Source organism: Pimephales promelas, chromosome 22 (assembly GCF_988280905.1).
Source record: "Pimephales promelas chromosome 22, fPimPro1.hap1.1, whole genome shotgun sequence".
Lineage (NCBI taxonomy): Eukaryota > Metazoa > Chordata > Actinopteri > Cypriniformes > Leuciscidae > Pimephales > Pimephales promelas.
Window position 1 is genome coordinate 6805828 of NC_142790.1, and position 22863 is coordinate 6828690.

Genomic DNA, 22863 nt, shown 5'->3' on the forward strand with positions numbered 1-22863 from the left:
AAATGAGAATTAAAATGTTTTTCTGTCCTTGACCTGCAGGCACAGGATAAGAGGAAAGCCTTGGAGGAGACCAAAGCCTACACCACCCAGTCATTGGCGAGCGTGGCCTATCAGATCAATGCCTTAGCCAACAATGTCCTGCAGTTGTTGGATATCCAGGCCTCGCAGCTGCGCAGGATGGAGTCCTCCATTAACCACATATCTCAGGTCAGAAATGTTCATTTTTATCTCTCTCTCTCTATCTCTCAATCTCATTTCCCTTGCTTTGTCCTTGTCTGTCTAGAGTTTTCATTAAGCATTTGTCTGTTTCTCACAGTGACTGACTACTTAATATATGTTTTCTGTGTTTCCTCTTTTGCCCCCCCCCCCCCCCCCCCCCCGGTTCTCTTTTTTTCTTCTTGAATGCGTCTCTATGCAGTCATCATGGAGACGTAAATCTCTCCCACAGAGTCCTTGTGTAAACCTCATCCCTCTTCCATATGGTGCTGTTAGTTGCTGAAGTCATGACTGGCTTAAGTCAAACCCACTAGTTTCTGCTGCCAAAAAAAAGAAACCTCTACAACCTATGGCCATAAGACAGCCATGTTGATATTTAGAACAAAGTATTGTTCCTTATATGATATTGTTATACCATCATATAAGATTTTCGTCATACAGCCAAGAGCCAATCCTTACTTAGGAATGTGAATATCATTTTTATTCAAGGAGTGTGAATATCATTTTTAGTCAAGGTTATGGGTAGTTTATCTGAGCAGCAATTAACTTGACCAAACATTTATCACTTTTTTTTTTCATACATAATCAGGTGTTCATAGCATTTAATAAAATTGTTACTTCTTAACATTCTTATAACATTCTTATAACCAGGAAATAACGTTAAAATACAACGTTTATATAACAGGAGAATTTAATATTCTAATGACGTTTGAATGATGTTCTTATAGCCAAGCAAGAGCGTTAATACAACGTCTAAAAAACTGGACGTTTTGAATGTTCCTAGAACATTCAGAAATAACGTTTTTTATAACTTAATGGGAATAAGTAATGGGTTATGTTAACATTCTTATAAACTAAAATTTTTATCTGGGGAAGAGGAAAGATTCACGATTGCACTGAACATGTTTTATGTGCAGGATTCTTTTAGCGAGCCCAGAGAAATTAGACCTATCTTAAGTAGGGATGGGTACCGAAACCCGGTATTAAACGGGCCCCGGTACTGAATTTTGAAAGACCGCTGTATCGATAAGCTTGGACGTTATCGGTTCTGCTGTCGGTACTGGAAAAATTATTTATCATTCCTAAAGACGTTATCTTGAACATGTTTATATCGCCAGCCTTTTCTATATATAAACTATATTTTAATTAAACCATTTGTCTGTGATGCAAATTTGAAATTCGCAGTTCAGAAGAGAGAGAGAGCGATCTCTCACGCAAAGCCACAGCACGCGCAACACGACAGCCCTTGCTTAATGAGTGACAATGAGGACAGAACTAAACATTCAACGTGGTTACACTTTAGATGTGGGATATTATTCTAATATATTTTGTATTTCGGCTTCCAAAGATTATAAAAAGAAGATATTTGAGATGAAACCGTTAAAAAACAAGACGCATGATCTGTCCAGCTTAACTTCCTTTAGCCTACTTCACAGCACTGCGGAGCGCTGTCAGTTCTTCCTATTAGGAAGTTCCCAAAACCCAAACGTATCGTCAGAATCAGCACGATTGGCGATTGTTGAAAAAAATGCTGTCTTCTACTGTTGCAAGATCAAAAAATGGCTATTAAAAACACAAAAGCCTGCGCAAGAGACGCTGTTCACGACTGCAACGAGACAAGAAAAGTAGCCTACACTTTGGGCTTCGTGTGTCCTTAACTATCAAATATACATAAAAATGTCAAAATGACCAGCTCTGAGATTCACTTAAACAAAGTTTATTCACTTAAACACAATTATGTCTTAAATGGACGTAAATAATAGGGAGAAAATGATGGTGCTTCAGTTACCGATTAGATTTGCTCTCGGTCTTAAAGGGGCAGCAGTCTAATAGCCTAAACCTGCTGACGATTCAGCCATTAATGCAAATCAAACAACAAAAGGCAGAGAAAATCACTCACAGCTTTTGAATGAGTAACTTTAGATTTAATAAGCATTAATCTCTCTATGATAAACTATACAGTGTTATTTTATATTTGATTACTAAATTAGGTTTCTTTTCAGACAGAAACAATTACCTGAAAAGATATGTTAGTACACCTTCCTGAAATTAAAGCACTTTGTATATAATTTGTATCTTTGATTAATTGTATTCTTGTGTTTGTACTTGTTTTTTTTTTTCTTATGTGTCCTTTTTGTATATAAAACAAAAAAAGCATGCACACTGCTGCATAACAAAAAGATATTTTTCTTCGTTTTGCTTTTTCTATTTTACATTTCAAAATATAGAGTTTAATTATGTTCTTAATTCTTAAAAAAAAAAAAAAAACACACACCAAAAAGAACCGATAAGAATACCGTTAAAGTACCGGATCGATAAGCGGTATCGGTAAGAGTAGTAATACCGATAAAACCTTAACGATACCCATCCCTAATCTTAAGGGCCGTATACCAGCGATGCGCGGGTTGATCCGAAATTAGCGGGTGTCTGCGGTCACCCGCGGTTACCCGCAGTTACGGGTCATCCAAAAATGTTTTTAATGATATTCGGGTCGCGGTCGGTCGGGTCGTTTGAAAAAAAGATGCCAATTAAACATTTGTATGTAATACTAGACACAATTTTTGATGAAATATACAGCCCTGCACATTATTGGCTGAATAACTGGCACGAAGATAACACACAAGCTCAGTCTAAACAGTTCTCGGTTCTATACTGGTGATTCGAGAACCGCTGTACCTGTGCGTTCGGTATACGCAGTATCAGCTGCTCGTGCTCATCACTTCTCTCAACAGTGGCACCAACATGTCTCGGTTCAGTGAACTGTTGGAGTTACTGGAGTAAAATAGAATTCAGGATATTGATTTATTTCGATTCGTAGGCGACTGTCAGGCATGTCTAAAAGTGAGTAACTTTAGTAACTTGTGGATCAGCACTGACGCAAGACGATTCGAATGATTCAGTTCGATTTAGTGTACTGGTTCGACCGGTTCACTAAAAAGAACCGGTTCAAAAGAACGATTCGTTCACGAACCGGCCGTGTCTACGATCACTAGAGTCTGCAGAGAAATGGGAGGCGGCAAGAGAAAAGGTGAAGACTGGGGAGTGGAAGCTCCGCAAATACACAAATAGAAAGAGTAAAAATGTGGGAGACATTTGCTGAAATAATGAAAGATGATGACCAAAGTGCTGGGTTTGCCTTTGTTATGTGTAGGCCTACGTCTTCTTGCGATGCTGTGTCGTTACACGTCTATGGCCTAATAACGCTCCGATGAGCATTTACTACTAAAAATGCGGTCAGGAAGCGGGTCAGGTACAATATTTTTTTTTTACTTTTTTTGCGGTCCGAGTTGCGGGCGGGTAGCTGAAAACGTCGGTCGGTTGCGGGTTGTTTATACATTGACCCGCGCATCACTGCCGTATTCACCGGGACGAATATCTGCGCACGTTTTTCGCCAGCCTTTTTCAATGTGTTTTTTGTGTTCACACCCAAGCGATTTTTGCTGACGATGAGCCGAGTGAACATGCAAATTCATTCCCTGACATTAGGTGGCGCCCAATACCACTCCATAACAGTTCTCTTTTATCAAGATGTTTGTAGTCGCTGTCGCGTTTGTCGTATAGTTCTTTATGTTCTAACACCAACGAGACCAGCAGCTCTACATTCATCTTGCCTTGCATCTTCCTAGTCTTATTTCTTCCTGGCAGTGTAGACGGCGACGCTACTTGGCGTAGATCTTCTTCTCCGTTACATGTGTGCTCGGCAAGTTGTGTTTTACTGTAACTTCAGAAGCTCCAAACACGTGAGCAAAAGCACCAATCTCATAGGTCGGATAGTTTTTGACGCGGCGCGTCAAACTAAAAAAAAATTAACCCGAGGCGTTTTTTTTAAAAATGACGCTTTTACTCGTCGGTGTTTTACTCGTCCACGAATATTGCTCGTGAAATTCGTCTCGGTGTGAACAGGCCTTTACAAGAGCAGCGTGCATCTGAGAGACATTATATCCCACGCACGAGCAGAGAGATTCGTGCTCGCGCATTATATTAATGTACTTTCGGGCTAGTGCGCTCTCAACATTTGACTGGAAAATAACGCCATAGTTCTGCAGCATCCATCTTCCCTTTAACGCAACACCAGAGCACAGCTGTATACCCTCGGCCTCGCCTCGCAGTTGCTGCTTAGAAGTGCAACATTGTAAAGGGTCCGTCTGAAACAGTGTCGTGCGGCGCAGCGAATTAAATACATCGGTATGGCGGTATATTAAAAATTTATATCATAACAAAAATATACAGCGTGTTTCAGTATGAACCGGTATACCGCCCAACACAGTTACATTCATCAGGACTAGAGAATCACACTGATTCATCATTAAATTGATTTACAGCTTAGGACTTTCTCTGTTACAAAACATAGTGAACTGCATTATGATCTGGTATGCTCCCTAACAGTTATATAATCTCAAAAGTGACTTATTTAGGTTAGCATGTTGCTAAGCTAACGGCTTGTTGCAGTAGTATATATAAAAGAACATAAAACACTCACAAATCGAGTAAAATAGTCCAGGTTTTATTTATTCTTTTTGGTAACACTTTATTTCGATAGTCAACTTTAGACATTCTACAAATTATAAGTAACTTTGCAACTACATGTCAACTAACTGTCATTAGAGTATTAGTAGATATTCAGCTTAGTATCTGCTAACACTTTATTTTGTTGGTCCCCCAACAGATATTCAACTGACTATAAGAAACTTGGTGACTACAAGTAAACTTATTCTCCTAACCCAACCATAACCAAACAGCCTACTGACAGTCTACGATAATATACTAATACTCTAATGACAGTTAGTTGACATGTAGTTGAAAAGTTACTTATAATTAGTAGAACGTCTAAATAAAGTGTAACCTTTTTTTTCTGCTGAATGACTAAATTTGTAGTCTTTTCACTGAGCTCATTACAATGCTTTCTGCTTTTGAATTGAATATTCTGCTGACTGTTTTCAGCAGCTTTGGTGCTGTTTAGGAAGGCAGCTCACTAGGCTTTTAAAAAGAGCTTATCGAAGAATAAATCAATTTTTGTCTTCATCTCTCAGAACTGTGGGAAGGTTCAGCTTCCTATGACAGTGTCAACAAGACCTTCAACCATCTGAAGATTCTTAAAATTCGATCTCTTATTTGACAAGCACCCATTCTGTTTTTCTCACCCACAAACACTGCCCACAGTGAAGTGCTAAAATCAGAATTATTAGACTGATATAATCTGCCATTCACATTAGAACTTTTTATCTGCAGATGTTGTTGGGTTTAATTGGCGTACAGTGGAGTATTCTCAGGTCTCGTCTCCATTCGTGTCTGGGAATCACAGTGGGCTTATGAATGGCTGTAAGACAGGCTTATTTAGATGGTCAACAGAGGCCTGTTCTTACATCCAGCTCTTCACACACACCCTCCACTTACAGTGTCAATCATGATTCTCTCCAGAGATGGAGAAGAGTATAATAGGACAGTTATGTTGAAAACAGGGTGCTGTCTGTGAGCAAGCTTTCTGTTGTAGCATGTTGTACTAAAGGTGGGGGAAAACTTATTCAGTGATGCATCACGATTTTGAATCACTCACAGATAGAATGGTATTCTTTGCTTGCTGCAGATCCCAGATTAAAGAAACTCTATCTAAACGTTCACAGAGTTGAGAAAGAGCATGATGAATTTCTAAACCAATCAGGGTTTTTGTGTGATTATGTGCCAATGTCCATTTCTACTGCACACTACATTAACAATGACCATGTGCAGCTCAAAACCTGTCAACATCATAGTTCAGTAGTGTCAAATCCTGTTCCTGGAGAGCCACCTTCAAAGTTTAATTAAACACACCTGAACCCGTTAAAGGATAATTCCGGTATTTAACACCTTGAGTCTATTTTGTAGTTTGTTTTGAGTGAAATAGAGTGGTGGACTTAGAAATTTCGACAATGAGTCCTGTCTCGACTTTTTGACTTTTTTTAGAATCGCCTGTGACAGCATTAGACTGGCTGTCTATGGGCATGCACAAACATTTCCTTAAAACAACCCTTAACGTTCATTTTCAAAACTGTGCAACTCACCGAGTGGTTGGTGGTGTTCGTTGATGTTCTGAAACAAGTAGCGTAGTGAAATACCGTTTCTGTCGTATTTTTTAAAATCGCATTGATGTCTGCTGGAGGACTCAGTGCTCGTTGATATTACTGCGCTAGCTACCGGAAAAGGAAAGGGGTCTGTTTACATTTGGTTGTAGTCTTTTCGCTCGGTTCTCCGTCTCTCAGAAGGCTAGCATGAGCAGAGCAACTGTGCTCCCGGACTTTTTTTAGGTGCGCTAGACGCTGTTTTCCGTACAGTGTCCTGGTTGTCGCCATCAAGTGGTCGGGAGTGTGCTAACGCTTCAGACTCAAATATCGAGCGGAAGTTTATACACGGTTGTGAGGTATCTGAAAAAATAGTTCCTCAATTGCAAACAACACGGATTGAAAGCTTACATTGCGCCGATATATTTGTTTTTAATCATCGACGAACACCACCAACCACTCGGTGAGTTGCACAGTTTTGAAAATGAACGTTAAGGGTTGTTTTAAGGACATGTTTGTGCATGCCCATAGACAGCCAGTCTAAAGCTGTCACAGGCGATTCTAAAATAGTCAAAAAGTCGAGACAGGACTCATTGTCAAAATTTCTAAGTCCACCACTCTATTTCATTCAAAACAAACTACAAAATAGACTCAAGGTGTTAAATACCGGAATTATCCTTTAATCTAGGTCTTCAGGATCACTAGAAACTTCCAGGATGGTGTGTTTGAGCTAAAATCTGCAGGACCGTGGTCCTCCAGAAGCAGAATTGGACACCCCTGTCATAGAGTCCCAATTTCAGTCAGAACTCAGTGCGGTCCCTGTATTTTTTCATTTGACTGAAAAGAATTAAATTGTGTAGCGTTTAAAGATACTCACTCCTATATTTTAGACATTAGTTATTCCACTCTGGAAACTGTAGTAGCTCCAAAAACAAACCATAACCCTGCAGCCTCAGGGCTGATTTCCACTGATCAGTCATGACGGCGCTGTTCTACTGGAAGGTGACTAATGGCTATAAAGTAGCTCTAATCTCTCAGCTGAGGCACACCTAGAGCTTTGCTGACAGAGGATGTTCCCATCTTTACAGCATTTTTCACTCTTTCCTCTTCCTCTGGCTGCCGATTAGACAGACCGCACTGCCAGCATGTGGACAAATTAAATTAGAACATCAGTGCACCAGACTAATGGGCCAGCATGCGAGGTCTGGAGTTCATTGTTTTCATCGCAGCTCTACACTGAATCTTCTGAGTTGTGTTGTTACGAATCTTGTCTTGTTGGAGCAGGCACTGACCTTGAGTGTGGGAGGCTGAAGTGCTGCTACCTAGACCAGTGCATGGAATGGCTGCTAAGAGACTGTGAACAGTCCACGCTTTGTCTGGCCAGCAAAAGAGTTGGCAACACACTAGGAGAATCGTTTTTCTTTTTTCTCTCTTCATAGCTGCAAGTAAATCTGTGTTCATCTGTTGCATCTGAGGAACTACAGAGATGACTAATTAAAGGCAGCTCTGAGTGAAGTTCTGAAGCCGCATGCTTAGAAATGGTTTCATTGTTACACCTTCAGATCTCCTATTAACTCATTTCAGAGAGGCTAACAAAGCAAGCTAGCTTTGAAAACAGGAGATTCCAAGTTAAAACATAAGCCATGTTTCCATCGACACGTTTTTATCCGAATTAAGTGATATCGAATGAAAAAAGCCTTATGGAAACAGTAAAATTCGATGAAATTGCATGAAAATCGACTCAAATGAAATACGTTCGGTCTCATCGAATTTTCTCTTGATCGATATACGGCTAATGCGATAAAAGCTGATGGAAACGTTATTTGCCGAATAAATAATGAATTGCGATTAAGTTTTATGCCCTTTTATGGTTGCAACACGTCAGAAGACGAGTTCATTTCCGGCCAGTCTGTTTGCGAAAACATGCCAGATGTCAACAAAGACAGATGTAAGTGGACAAAGCAAAAAGATGCTTCAACCAAAGGGTTTCCGTGAACCACAATCTCCCAGAACTGATGGAGCGCTCGTTCCCACACCACAGTCACCTCCGCTGTCGTTGGGCATACGTGCATCGTCATCATCATAGCAATGTTTATAGCGTCGTTGTTTTCTTAGGTTAGTTTTGCTTGTTTTTACGTGGCTTGATTGAATTTTAAGGTAGAATGTGGTCTGTTATTTCTAGTTAACAGACCGCGGCGCTGCTAGTATAACACACCGTTGCCATGGACGCAGTTCAGAGACGGAACAGACTATTTTCTTTAGCAGAAGCAATACTCGTTTTTAAATCAATAAACTCGTTTTTAAGTCAATATTTTGTGTCAAATTATTGATTTATTTATTTATTTGGTTGATTTATATGTAATAAGCAGGATCATATATAGCGAGGCGGTTGTTATAGCGAATACAACAACCGCCTCGCATACATTATCCCATTCATATGTCGCTATCAGCTGGCACATAAGCATTATTAGCCTTCAACTTGTGAAATATTGATCATTTTTTGGTGGATGGCGCGATCCGTTTTGTCTAACAAAACTTTGTTCGCAAAAGTTTGCTTGAATGTTGTTCGATTCAGTGCGAAAATAAATGGAAACACCTTAAAATGTCTCAAATCAATTCGATATACCAATTTGATCGCAAAACAGCATGTGACGTCATTACGTACAGGTTTTTATTCGCTTTAAAGCCGTTGGATGGAAACACACTTTCACCAGCTTTATCCGCATGAGTTTTTTAACCGAATTTCAGATAATTCGATTGACAAGTGGATAGAAACATGGCTATAGACTTAAAGGGATCGTTCACTTTGAAATTAATTTTATATGTTTTAGCTTACCTCAAGGGCATCCAAGATGCAGGTGTTTTTTTGATTCCACAGTATTTTCAATTTTTATATTTTTCTGTCAAACCGTTTTTGTCTATCAGTCATATAATGCAGGTTTAGGGGGTCCACCTCAAAGAGCATGCACAGAGAAGTCAAAATTAAACATGATTTAATGACTCGTAAATGTTCGTAAGTACACATTGAAGGTCTAAGACACAAAACGAGCGGTTTGTGTGAGAAAACGAACAATATTTATATCGTTTTTACCTCGTGTAGCCACAGCCATGTCCTACTGATCTGAAGGCACGGGCGCTTCGGTCTGCGTATGCGCCGGAAGTGATCGCTTTTGTTTCCTCACACAAACCGTTCATTTTGTGTCTTAGGCCATCAATGTGTACTTAGGTTTACGAGTCATTAAATCATGTTTAATTTTGACTTCTCTGTGCATGCTCTTTGAGGTGGACCAAGGGTGGACCCCCTAAATCTGCATTATATGACTGATAGACAAAAACGGTTTGACCGGAAAATATCAAAATTGAAAATACTGTGGAAACAAAGACATCTACATCTGGGATGCCCTTGAGGTAAGCTAAAACATACCAAAAATAAATTTCAAAGTGAACTATCCCTTTAAGGAAGGTATGAATAATTCAGACAGAGCAAATATGCTTTCCTTTGAGGTAAATGAAGCCTGGTTTTGAATTAAAGTCATGCAGACCTCTGCAGGACTTATCATCTCCCCGTTTTTCATTGAAGTTGGGTTTGATTGATCCATCCCTTTATAAGATTTAGACTTTACAAGTCTGTCAAAAACAAGTCTGTCATTGAGTATTTTCAAGTAAGAATTCAAAGTTCTCGGTTGTCAGCAAAGTTTGTGCATTCCTCAAACATGTCCATAGCCTCTAATAAGCTAAAAGCTCTGTTTTGTGATTCATCTCTAATCATGATCACCAAAGTGGAAGTTTATAGTGTATGGTGCTTTGCTTCAGAATGCCCCCGCTGGGAAGTTCTGCATTTGGTTGTTACATGTGATGTGTAAATAGTTAGCCCCCCACTTTGAGTTAGCAAGATCAACTACAAATTCTTCTGGAATCTCTGTCTTCATCTCTCCTGACTGTCTGCCTGAGCTTGCTCTTGGCAGATGAGCTTCACCCAAACAGGAAATGGAGTTCTAGAGATGAAATTGTAGGGAAGACCTCCTCTCCCTCTGTTTCCTGACAATAAAGTTTGGCCAAATTGTTTCACTTGGGAATGAGATTATGAGTGAATTGTGACAATTAAGTAGGTTACATTAGAGGGCAGGGGTTTCCTCAATCGTATATCCTTTCCCAACTCTATGCTTCCCAGACAACCTTCAAGTCTCTGAAATGTTTTGGATACAGAGAGCAGCTCAACAACTCTCCAATGTGTTTCCCAGTGTGGAAACTATTTGGCAAAGAATAAGCACAAACAAGTTCCTTGCATAGGGTGCTGTTTAGACTATCCTCGTAACCTGATGTTGACTGATGAACCTTCTGGAGTGGAAGCCTCCAACGCAATTTTTTGCACAAATCATCTGTCCGTATTGACAAGTAGAAGAAGAGAGAGTCATTGAGGGCACAGTATAATTGCAGTGCTCAGTTGAAGGGATGTAAACGATTCCTCAACTTCACTTATGTTCATTTATGTATATTCACTTAATTGTTTCTAACCTGGGTATATAAATCATATGCTTCACACAGGAGTGAAAAGAGATGTTATTTGTTTCAGTAGAGTATGTGCTTGTTTTCACTGTCCACTGTTTGGAAAGCTTAAATCCTTGTTTTCAGAGTATTTTCTTGTATTTTACTGGGAGAATGTAGAGTCAGGTAGTCCACATATAAGCCGCGTTTCCACCGCAATTACCAGGAACTATTTGTCCCAGGAACTATTTTTATAGGAACCTTTTTTGCCCCAGACCACTTGCTTACTACGTTTACACCACGGACTAAAGTACCGGTCCGGGGCGGGAAGATTGTGTAGTGACGTTGAACTGCGTGCGACTGCTCCTCCCAATCTGCGCGTTGAGTTTTGAGTGCGTTTTGAGTTTTGTATGGAGGAGATTCAAGCTGTGCTGCTTTTGTGTGCAATTGGTTTACTAACGAGGTAATTAACAAAACGGCAGAAAAGAGACGAGCACGAAAAGCGTATTCACAAAGCTCGTAATGCTGGAAATAAAAGTAGACGTTTGTTATCAGCGGACATTGACCGTGAGATGGATGGAGCGAACGCGCGCCATCGGGCAGAAAGAACAAGTGGTAAGAACCAATCTGCATGTTCAGCGCACAAGTCCCACCCCGAAAGTTCCCAACTCTGAAAAAGTACTACCTCGCCAGAAGGGACTTTCTGGGGGGGAAATTTTTGCCCGGACTTTCATTTAGACCCTGGTTCCTGCGGTGTAAACACACCGAGTACCACCCCAAAGTTCCTAGTTCCTGGGGAAAGTTCCTGCGGTGGAAACCAAGGGGGTAATCCATCGACTGGAAGTTGAAGCCTCGCGGGAGCTGCCATCTTGTAGCAGAACTTCACTTGGGTTATTCCCATTGACTTCCATTCATTTTGGCGTCACTTTGACAGTGAATAACTTTACATCTGAGGCGTTTGAAGACCCCATTTGTCCTTTATTTATTTCTAAAGAAACACGACAATGTATAAAATGCTCCATTACCTTGTAGCTTATGTTATGGCCCCGTAGAACCAGTTTTAGTGAAAGTAGGCTAACGATTGCGTCATACCCGCCCGACTCTCTGTCGCACAGTAGAGAGATTACCATATGTACAGGAGGAGAAGCTCGCGCGCAATCGGGGAAACGTGGAGGCAAAATGACAAAATAATTAATCAGAATACCTAGCAAAATTGGCTCCTTCTCCTAGCTCATGGACAGCTCCTATTCACACTCTCCGCCTCTGCATGTTTCGGAAGGGAATGATTCAGATATCTCCTGCCACAGCACTAGAAGACAGACGGGTCACTCACGTCACATTTACGTAGTCAAGCTCTGTTTGAGTCTGCGCGACAGGAACGGAAATGCTAAAAAATCGCCAAAAACGGGCTTCAGTCGTCTCAATGGAGTTCCAATGAGATCGCTCTGTCCATTTCTTTCACTGTCTATATGGTGGAAACGCGGCTATAGAGTCCGTTTTCAGTAGTCCCGCTCTATTAAGCTGTCCAATGAGTTGTAGTTTATTTTGCACCCATTGTACATTACACAGTATGTAGATGAGTCTTTAACTTTGTCATTTATGAGGTTAATTGCAGTCTTTTTTCTAATATACAACCAAATACATTTATATATTTTTGCAAACATTTGCAAAGTAAAGGCTCACTCTTGAAGAGGTTGCTTATTTATATTGCTTACAGCAAAAGTTCATCTGGCTCGCTGCAGAGATGGCTGCTCTCAGATGCTCGTGGTCACCCTGTCGGAGAGAAGCCAAAGCCAGATGTAGCATTACACACCCGTAAATCTGTGGAGAGCGCCTGTCCTCACCCTTCGGCTGTGCTCGTAATGTTGTTAGTGAGCTGCAGTCCAAACTAACAAAGCTGCGTCCTTGCTTTTAGTCACCAAGCGTGTCCGTTTAGTGCTGGATGTGCGACAGAGCTGTTACACATGTGCTGTTGCATGAGTGGTTAGTTTTTCCCTGAATTGTATTGGTTATGTGCTAAGAATGCTCGTTCACAAGCTTTTTAGCCTGCTGTGGCAGTTTAGCCTAATTCGTACAATGAATTTAAAAAAAAAGTTTGGCTAGTAACTCGAACATCTGGGTGTGGTCCGTTTCTCATTTCAGAAATGATCATGCTGTTTCGCGCTATTATTAAATGCTGGCATGGCAATCCTATTGACATAACCACATAAAGTGGATGTTGTGTGTGTTGTTTTGGGTGTGTGCTACAGGCTACTGTTTCTACAGATATGCACAACACGTCTGTCTGTTTGTGCATAGCTGGCTTTTCCGGAAGCCGTGCCACCCCGGGGTCGCTTAGTTAAACTGCTGAAATGACTTTTTTTCTTTTTTCCTGTCAGATGCTGAAGTGAAACTGTCTGACCAGTATGAAAGCCTCTCTCTTTTTGTCTGCTTCTCCACAAAATTCACAAAATTTAGCTTGTAAGTGAACACATTTTCACATTGAAGAATATTAAATATGTGGTTGCATTTTATTTTACAGTCCTGTTGTACATGTGCTGTTTACCTACTACAATAACCAGTAGCACATGTTAAGTCCATGTACTCTATTTCCATTTTTATTTTGTTTTTTGAGAATAAAGATGTGTACTCACATATATTAAAGGTTTAACAAAAATGTCTTATTACTTTTGACTTAATTGTTATACCACAATTTAAATTTAAAGTTTTGCTCGAAAATAGTATAAATGTTTTCAAAACCAACATGAATACAAAAAAAAAAAATGTTTCTGTCAAACTAAATGAAAATATGTCATCGACCCCTCTGTAAAACCGTTCCGAAACAATCTGGTACGCAACGCAAGGGCTGTCTGTGCATTAATGCATGCGTGTCCTCCTGTGAATAGTACATGCAGTAATATCATGGCTACGTGCATGTCAGATCTGAATGCTCCTTTTGGCGAGTTATTAATGTCTACACAACTATTTAAACCTAGCGCATCACTTTCCATTTGAACCATATTTGCATGTATGCAGCTTTTCTCTCTCTCTCTCTCTCTCTTTCTCTCTCTCTCTCTCTCTGAACATGCTTCAAATGTTGATGAGAAGACATTTTCTTTTTAATGCAAAATAACTCGTCTAACATGCTACTTTCCATACATAGAAATAGTTTTAAATGATTATTAGAACAGCAGCTGTTTAATGTAATTGCACTCTATTATCACATTATAATAGGAATAAAGTACTAATGTGCAGTATCTAAAACTGGGGGGGAAATGCAGGAAAAGTGCTTTGTATTAAAAGGGAAAGTGCAGTGAAACTGTTAAGTAGTTTTGTTTTACATTTGATTTACTAAATTAAAACCTTTATTCAGTTTTTTTGCAACTGTCAGTTCTGTTAACAGTAGTTACTTATTTAATGTACCACTTTGACTATATTTCATCATTTTAATATATATATATATATATATATATATATATATATATATATATATATATATATATACAGTATATACTGTATATATATATATACTGTGTATATATATATATATATATATATATATATATATATATATTAAACGTTATCAAAATTTTACTAGATATTGGTACTGACTGCTAAAACTTTGTTATAGGGACAACCCTACTGAGGATTATTGTGGTCACACAGATGTGTGATCTCTGAGACCTCAGACATGCAAGAGAAGCAAGTTTGATGGGGACCATTATTTTACTGTTGAGCATTTTTTGAGTGTGATCAAAGTAGACTGAAAAGACTCTTGAGCTAGACATTGCTCCAGGACCGTCTGTGTCGAAAGTGTACATTGAGTTTCTTAAAATAGGAAATGATCTACTAAATGACTAATAACACAGTGAAGGCTCTTTCACGTGATTCTCCTGTGAACTCCGTGTGAAGTCACTTCCTGTTGAGGTGTGATGCATCTTGATACATCCTGTTGTCAGACACAAGATCAGAGGCATACCATTACATTACATATTCAGCGTGAATTCAAAATTATAGGGCTCTACAATTGCTATAAAACGAAATTGCAATATAGTTTGGTACCGAGCTATTCAATTCTCTTCATTTCACTGCCGCATTATCAAATAAAAAATTTGAGGTAGACCAAGGGGGTTGTCCCTATATCTTTCCGGAGACCTATAAAATGGGAAATTAAAATGAAATGCATATTTAGCAGGTAAATTTACTGATATGAACAAGAATAGCATCTTTAAAGTAAACATCTAATTTTTATTGGGTTGTAAAAAAAATATTTGGTAGTTGGAAAATAGTTGGTAACCACTATACACACACTCAAAGAAACTAATATTTTAAACAACTATTTTATACCCTCCCCTAATAAATTAAAGAGCACCTATCATGGATTTTTGAAAATGACTGTTCATGTAGTGTGGAATATAGCTCTAAGGGAATGAAAACATCCTGCAAAGATTTATATCTGAAAGTGTACCGTATATAAAGTTATTGTCTTTCAAAAGTGAGAGTCGACTCTGAGTCTATGAAATGAATTGTTTTTGAAACGAGTCATTAGCTGTTACATCGTGACGTAGATAGGTCATTGGCCGCTCCCAACAACTGCGCGCGCAGACGGAAGTGACGTCTAGAACACATTCAAATACTTCAGCTGAATCGCATCATGTCGAGAATGTTCATATTTGCAACGAGTAGTATTTGCGATCCAGAGTATATGGATCAGGTTCGTCCTCCTCCGAATCACAATCTGTAAGTAATATTAATAATGTTTGCTGTTATGTTACAATATAGTTATATTGTGTTGTGTGTGTTGGGTACACTCCGCGCAGCTTCTAAGCGGGGTAAAGTTAGTTTTGTTTTTGATATTCACCAGACATTCATTGAAAAATGGCAATTACCTCCTAAACGACTTAGCCAAATATGTCTTCGCTCTATGTAATAAGCACTGCCCCTCAAAAGCCCCCGCAATCTGAGTTTCGCCGGGACAGCTTGCTCTTGACGGAGACGCGAGTAAGGGACCGTGTGGAAAGTGCACGTTTTCTGACACGTTTGTTCAAACACTATATACAATTTTCAACACTTGACGAGCTATAATCCTGTTATGGGCGTTCCGTTACCGACAGTCTCTGCCTACGGTTTACCAATAACAACTGACTGGGTCATTTGACCAATCGCCGCAGATTCGCGTCACTCAAAGGAGGTGTTTGGGAAAATGAATCGTCAAACGAATCATTTGGGAGTCGTTCATCAAATCAGTTAAAAATAAATGCATATTATAAGACAAATAAAGTGTTTTTTATCCTTGCATGCACGTTAAACTGTTTTTGGGAACTCCAAAAACAAAAATAGGAACATTTCAAATGCTATGATAGGGGCTCTTTAAATAAAATACATGACTATATTAAAGGCAGGGTTGGTGATTTGTTCCTGAAATTTTTTTATTTTTTTTTCATGCTGGTTGAAAGTCTCTTCACATTCTTTAAAATGTTCGTCCAAACATTGCATTCAGTCCGAATGCAATGGTACAATGTCCTACCTGCCTGTCAACATGTATTTTCATACCTCTGCGCACCCTGCTCTTACCAACATCACACGTTATAAGCACGTTTCATGCTATGCAGAGTTAGGCAGACGTCAGTCAGTCAGCATCACAACCAAAACAGCAGCCGCCTTTACAGTTCCTCCAAAACTGTAATGAGCTCCAAATGAGTTTATGCTGCATTCACAACTCCTGTAATTTGAAAAAGATGGAAGCCGTTGGAAGTATGTAATACTCCATAAGAGGTTTGTGACTCGAATTTATGGGTTTCAATGGCAAAACTATCAACGGTGAAATGAATCTGCAGCAGTCAGGTGGGACAGGTCAGAGCTCTTTAAGTTGTTTGTTCATTAGTATTGTAATGTTTTGTGCTTTGAGACATGAGGCAGCCATCTCTCGTGACGCTTTTGTTTGCTCCCTGCAGGGAAGTGTACAGGCAAACACATTGCCTTAACTAAAGAGAAGCTTTAAGGGCTCCCAATGGTTTTCCTGTTTGCAGTGTGCGGGAGTCAAGTTGCACTGAATTTAACATCAAATTTACATTGATATTTTTTGCATGAACAACAAATTTCTTGCTTGAGTTTGAGGGCCAATGAATGAACGGTTGGATTTACCAATGTCGTGTGATTTACTTCATACCATTATTTACCTACCCTTAACATAAAGTATAAAAACAACAACAACTGTGTTTTATAGATTAGTCAGTAGTTATTGGCTTGAATAAGCTGCAATGTGGACCAGACATCATGCCAATTGTCATAAGTCTGGCTTCACAAGACTGTAGAGCAGATACAGTCTTGCCAAACTCGGATGACCTACTGTGATTTGTAATTAGTTAGATCCACATGCTGATTAGCAATGTGTGAAAGCCATTCAGGGCTCAAGGGATGAATGTGAAAGAGATGGAGTGTGCATTTGAACTGTTTTGGCAGCAGGGTTGGCCTTCATCATAGGATGTTGAAATACTCCCAGTTTGAAACCAAGCGGGCATTTCGTTGAACCCTAACTCTTGTCAGTCAGGAGAACGCTCTCAATACTTGATTCCAAAACAATGGAACGCGTCATTGGGTTTTTGAGGACCTTTTATAAAGTTGGACCCACACACATTGTGCAATATGCAACGCACATTTCAGCACATCTATTTTTCAGCTTACAGGAAGGAGATGAAGTCAGATTGTGCTCCCCTCCCACTTCCCCCAACTCCAGCTGCACTGCTGAATGTAGAGCTCAGTTTACTCAAAAAAAGAGCTGCTTATTTCATTATCAACAATTCTGTAAAGTCTACATCCACATTTTCGTCCATACACATTTACTTCTGAAAAAAGAGACAGTCTGTTCCCTTCAAAGATACAATCAAATAAACCCCGGCCCTCAATTCAGTATTTATATTTTTCGTCCAATATTCAATGTTTCAACGCAGTATTTGAAACATTATCATTACAATTTTTTTAGTTGTTGTTTTAGACATGTAGACATAGTTAATACGATCTGCTGAAGTTCAAACTGAGCATCAGAATGGGGAAGCGCTGTGATTTAAAGGGGGACATATCATGCAAAATCCACTTTTTTAGCCCTTAAATGCATTTTGTTGTATATTTGGAGTGTTTATAAGTACAGAAAAGATTAAATTATTCTCTTCGGGTGCTTCGTTTATATCTTTATATTCTGTTTTGGTCATATTTTTCAACCTTTTCAGATTTTTCTGTTCTCTATTACGTTTTTTGAACTATCACGTCTCAGTATTTGCAGCGGAACTGCCAAATAAGGACATTGACTACCGGTCGAGCACTTCGAGCAATCCGCCATTATTATTTCTCGCTCCGATTTTGTAGTCCAAGCTCAATGATGCGGAAGTTACGAGAGGGCAAGTCAAAATGTTCGGTTGTTGGATGTAGTGACCTGAAGCACTTCAACGATTCCCACTTCAACAACCTCCGCCAGTATAAAGAAGGGTTTGCCGATTGACTTCGTCTGAATGAGAGGTAAATTCCTTCTATCTTTGGAGACGACGAACAGAGCATTTCGATAAGCTGTAAATATCGTTAATAAAAATAAAGTACTTTACTTTTTTAAAACACATGGTGGTCATGGTTTAGCAGTACCTTTGTCTTTCTTTGTTTTTGTTTTGAAGTAACGTTACACGTCTCCAGTATTATTGTTCTTGAGTTTCATAAATGGTCATTTAGCTGCTGTGTTTTCTGATACTTTTCTAAGCGTATCATATTATCAATACAGATTTTTTGTGGTAAGATTAGACCGTAGTCATTTATCATGTCAGTGTGCTTGTTTTAACAAGAGAAATAGTCGACTTTCACTAATAACACAAATCAGTTAACTTACATACCACTAACGTTACATCCATATGAAGAGGTTGTTCTGCAGGTTCGTCGTCGTCTTTATCGACTCGCTCGCTCTGGCTCGAATATGTAAGGCTTGATGGATAAGTCTTCTGTTGTTGACATTTTATTAACGTGTGAATAAAAATGTTATTTGAAGGTATCGTATATAATCGTATATCTCTAATCAAACTACAATAATAGCCGAACGGGGGAGTTGAACCAACCGTGAACTCATCGCCCTGGAGAGCGGGTGGGGTGTGACGCATCTCCTTTTTATTTAAAGAGGCCGCTTCGAAACGACTTGCTCACAGAAGCACATCAGAAAAGGGGTAGAAAAGGGGCTTGTGGAGCTATAATAATGAGGAATTCAGACCCAAGCATTGCAGTTATGCTTTATATAGACCACAACGGTATTATAACGGTTATATAACAACGGTTTTATATGTAAAAATGAATGATTTAAAAGCATCATATGTACCCTTTAAGTGACTTTGAATATGGCATGGTTGTTGGTGCCAGACGGGCTGGTCTGAGTATTTCAGAAATTGCTGATCTACCGGGATTGTTGCTCTCAACCCTCTTTAGGGTGTACAGAGAATGGTCCGAAAGACAGAAAATATTCAGTGAGTGGCAGATTTGTGGGTGAAAATGCCTTGTTAGTGCCAAAGGTCAGAAGATAATGGCCAGACTGGTTCAAGCTGATAGAATGGCAACAGTAAAACAAGCAAGGTCTTCAGAAGAGCATCTCTGAGCACTCAACATGTCTAACCTTGAAGCAGACGGGCTACAGCAGCAGAACACTTACCAGTGCCACTCCTGTCAGACAAGAACAGCAAAAACTAAGTCCACAGTACAAATGGGCTCACCAAAACTGGACAATAGAAGATTGGAAAAACTTTGCCTGGTCTGATGAGTCTCTATTTCTGCTGCGACATTCAGATGGTAGGATCAGAATTGAACATGAATGCATGGATCAATCTTGCCTTGTCTCAATGGTTCATGGTGGTGGTGTAATGGTGTGGAGGATATTTTTCCCGGAACACTTTGGGCTATACTCACAGCCTATCTGAGTATAGTTGCAAACCATGTCCATCCCTTTTTGACCACAGTGTACACACCTTCTGATGGCTACTTCCAGCAGGCTAATGCACCATTTCACAAAGCTCAAATCATCTCAAACTGGTTTCTTGAACATGACACTATGTTCACTATGTATACTCAAATGGCCTCCACTGTCACCAGATCTCAATCCAATAGAGCATCTTTGGGATGTGGTGGAACGGGAGATCATGGATCATGGATGTGCAGCCAATAAATCTGCAGCGACTGCATGATCCTGTCGTCAATATGGACCAAAATATCTGAGGAATGTTCTCAACAGATTGTTGAATCTATGCCATGAATAGAATTAAGGCAGTTCCAACATATTCATATCCTTAACCCGATAATTTCGTTTAAAGCGATTTATTTATTTTTTGGACTTCCACAGTTGTGCGTGTAAATCAAGGGCTCTTGTATGTAGTATTACACCAGTATTGAAGCAGTCTTTTGAGATGACTAAGTAATAAGCTGATGAATTTAAACCTCAGAGGTTTTTAAGGGCGCAGTGCACAAGACTCCTTCTTCCTGATGTTGAATAAGAGCTGGAGCTGCTCTGACTCCTTTGAGAAATGAATGGGATCCTCTGTGTTTCTGCACTGCAGACACTGCTGCCCTTTCATCTCCAACAGGAGGCCATCTGCATCTGCTCCAGTCTCTCGTGTGCCAGAGAAAGAGAGAGAGACTAGATCAAGCAGATGGCAATAAACATTTTAATTGGTGCTGTATGGTGTGTTACTGGTAAACTTTGTTGCCCATGAAGCCTAATTGAGGAATCCATAAAGTTGAGTCTTTATAGGGAACTGAAACCTCAGCACTAGTGCAAGTGATGCAGAGCCGTTCAGATTAACACCCAGCATTCGTTGTGTCAGCTTTTTATGCCACTGATTTTGGCCTTGGGTGAACTGTAGATAGTCATCAGAATGAGTTGAAAACATGAAGATATGCATCTTTTTAAGCCATTCATCAAATATAAAATATAAAGACGTTCTTTCCATCAGGGGGAAATTTTCTCATATTCTTCTCAGAGCTCTACATGATCACATTAACCATGTTTCCAATGTATGTGTGTTTTGTAGAGTATATTATTTAGGACAGCATTTCTCAGAATGAGGTCTGTCAGAAAATAGTCAGCAGATCAATGGAAAATTCCTGAAAAACAGACAGTGTTGTAGTCGAGACCACCTCACTCGAGTCCGAGTCGACACCGAGTCCATAGAGAGTAGAGTCCGATTCGAGTCCGAGACCAGAGACGGTCGAGTCCGAGTCGGGACCGAGACCAGTGAGGGTTGATTACCTAATTTACTTTTATTTACTTAGAGAAATAAGAAATAAGACTTAGAGACTTTTTTTTTTTTTACTGAATTTACTTAGAGTTATGAAATATGAAAAATAGAAAAATATGATCAGTTTAGGGTAAAAAGGCCACATAGTAGGTGGTGTTAAAAGTAATTTTATTACAATTTGTCATGCGCAGTTGCGCACTAGAAAATCACCAATCACTGGGCATGTCAATCAATTTAAAAAAATATTTTATTAACATACATTAATAATCATGAAAAATATTTTTAATTGAACTCGAGTGGACTCGGGAATAATTCCGAGTCCTAAAAAAAAAAATGTTCGAGTACGAGTCAATTCCGAGTCCAAATGGACACGAGTCCATGACAAGACCAAGACCATTAAAATATGGTCTCGAGACCGAGTCCGAGTCTCGAGTACTACAACACTGAAAACAGACCTAGGACTTCCACTATGTGGAAATCACAGAATTCCACAATCTAAAAATGAGATTTACTATATAATGTGGGATGTCACTGAATTAGGTAAAAAAATATATATTTATAAATCAAAAGAAGGCCTAAAGTAATTCAAATCACGTTGTGACTGGTATCTTTGATTAGTGACTAGCGACTAGTCATTTAATGTGATTTAAAAATGATCTTCAAATACATAGTAAGTGTGTACAAATCACCAAAATAAATCGTGTAGTAAAATAGACTTTCACAAAGTAATCTGAATTTTGATGTAACTTCTATAGTTTTCTTTTAAAGAAATTTGAAATGATTGATTATATGGTAAAAGTTTCATTTTCTCCATGAAATTGATTTTTAACAATAACTTTTAACTTAAAGATAGCCCTTCTGAACTTTTGAAATTGTCAGCCTGCACTTTCAACTTACTCTTAAAATAATCTTGTTTAACAACATTAATTCATGGAGAAAAACTGCATTACCCATGATGCTGTACAGAAAATTCCACTAATCAGAATCGAAACAATCCAAAAATGAAACGCTGAATCAAGTCGTTCTCCCTTACCCTCTCAAAATACTTAAATATTTGTACATGTTGCATATTTTATTGCAATAATCTTGACACATTGTGGAAAAGAGTGGTAGAAAAATACTTCCAGAACCAGCGCTGCTGAAAAAGTGGGCAGGCACTGTAGCACCTTCAGGGTTTTGAAAGAAGTTTAATTAAATCTTTTTAGTTTAAGTATTTAAAGTATTCACAGAAATACTCCTTGGATCCCTATTTTCATACTCTCTGTATGCAAAATTAGAATTAGTGCATCCTGAATCACATTTGGGATTATGTACTTTTCTGGTGGATTTTCCAATGATTTATTTGTGAGATGATGCATCTCTAAGATGCTTCTGAATGTTGAAAATTGGCTTGAAATGGCTGCAGAGGCTGAAGCTTTAAATAAGTAATGGTTTTATCACGCTGTAGTATGTCTGGTATACTTTTAATGTGTAGTACTAGTTGGCAAATTGAGACACAGCATGTGATTTTTGTGCCCTATTAGTTTGAAAAATAGAGGCTGCCTGGTGTTTTATACACCGTTAGGGGTACTTTTCTCTTTTGTAGTGTCTGTTTAAGAGCAAAAGTGTTTCACTTCTTCACAAGCTCCTTTAAAACAGCCGGAGGATGTCTCGCCCAATAGGGTACAGGCACTACAGTGAATCACAGCTGAAGGAAGCCTTCCGTGTCCGTCGCATCAACACACTAATTTCACATTAACAGCTTATGGACTTTACCCTGCATGTGTGTTTACACGGTCCGACTGGCTGGCGTGTCATATCACGTCTCCAAAGCCCCTGGCTTTCACCATGGTTCATTCACTTTTTAAAAGAAATAATATTATATAATGATATACATCACCATTCAAAAGTTCAAT

At 39.1% G+C, this 22863-nt stretch overlaps 1 protein-coding gene across 12 annotated transcripts in view; it reads left to right on the top strand.

Annotated features, from left to right (window-relative positions):
- Nucleotides 1-22863, top strand: part of abi1a (abl interactor 1a) — a 74930-nt gene that overhangs the window by 21985 nt on the left and 30082 nt on the right. For all 12 annotated transcript variants that reach the window (XM_039666480.2, XM_039666485.2, XM_039666482.2 and 9 more), the window contains exon 2: nucleotides 40-207. In XM_039666480.2, coding sequence (XP_039522414.1) covers nucleotides 40-207 — 168 coding nt within the window. The remainder of the gene's footprint in view (nucleotides 1-39; nucleotides 208-22863) is intronic.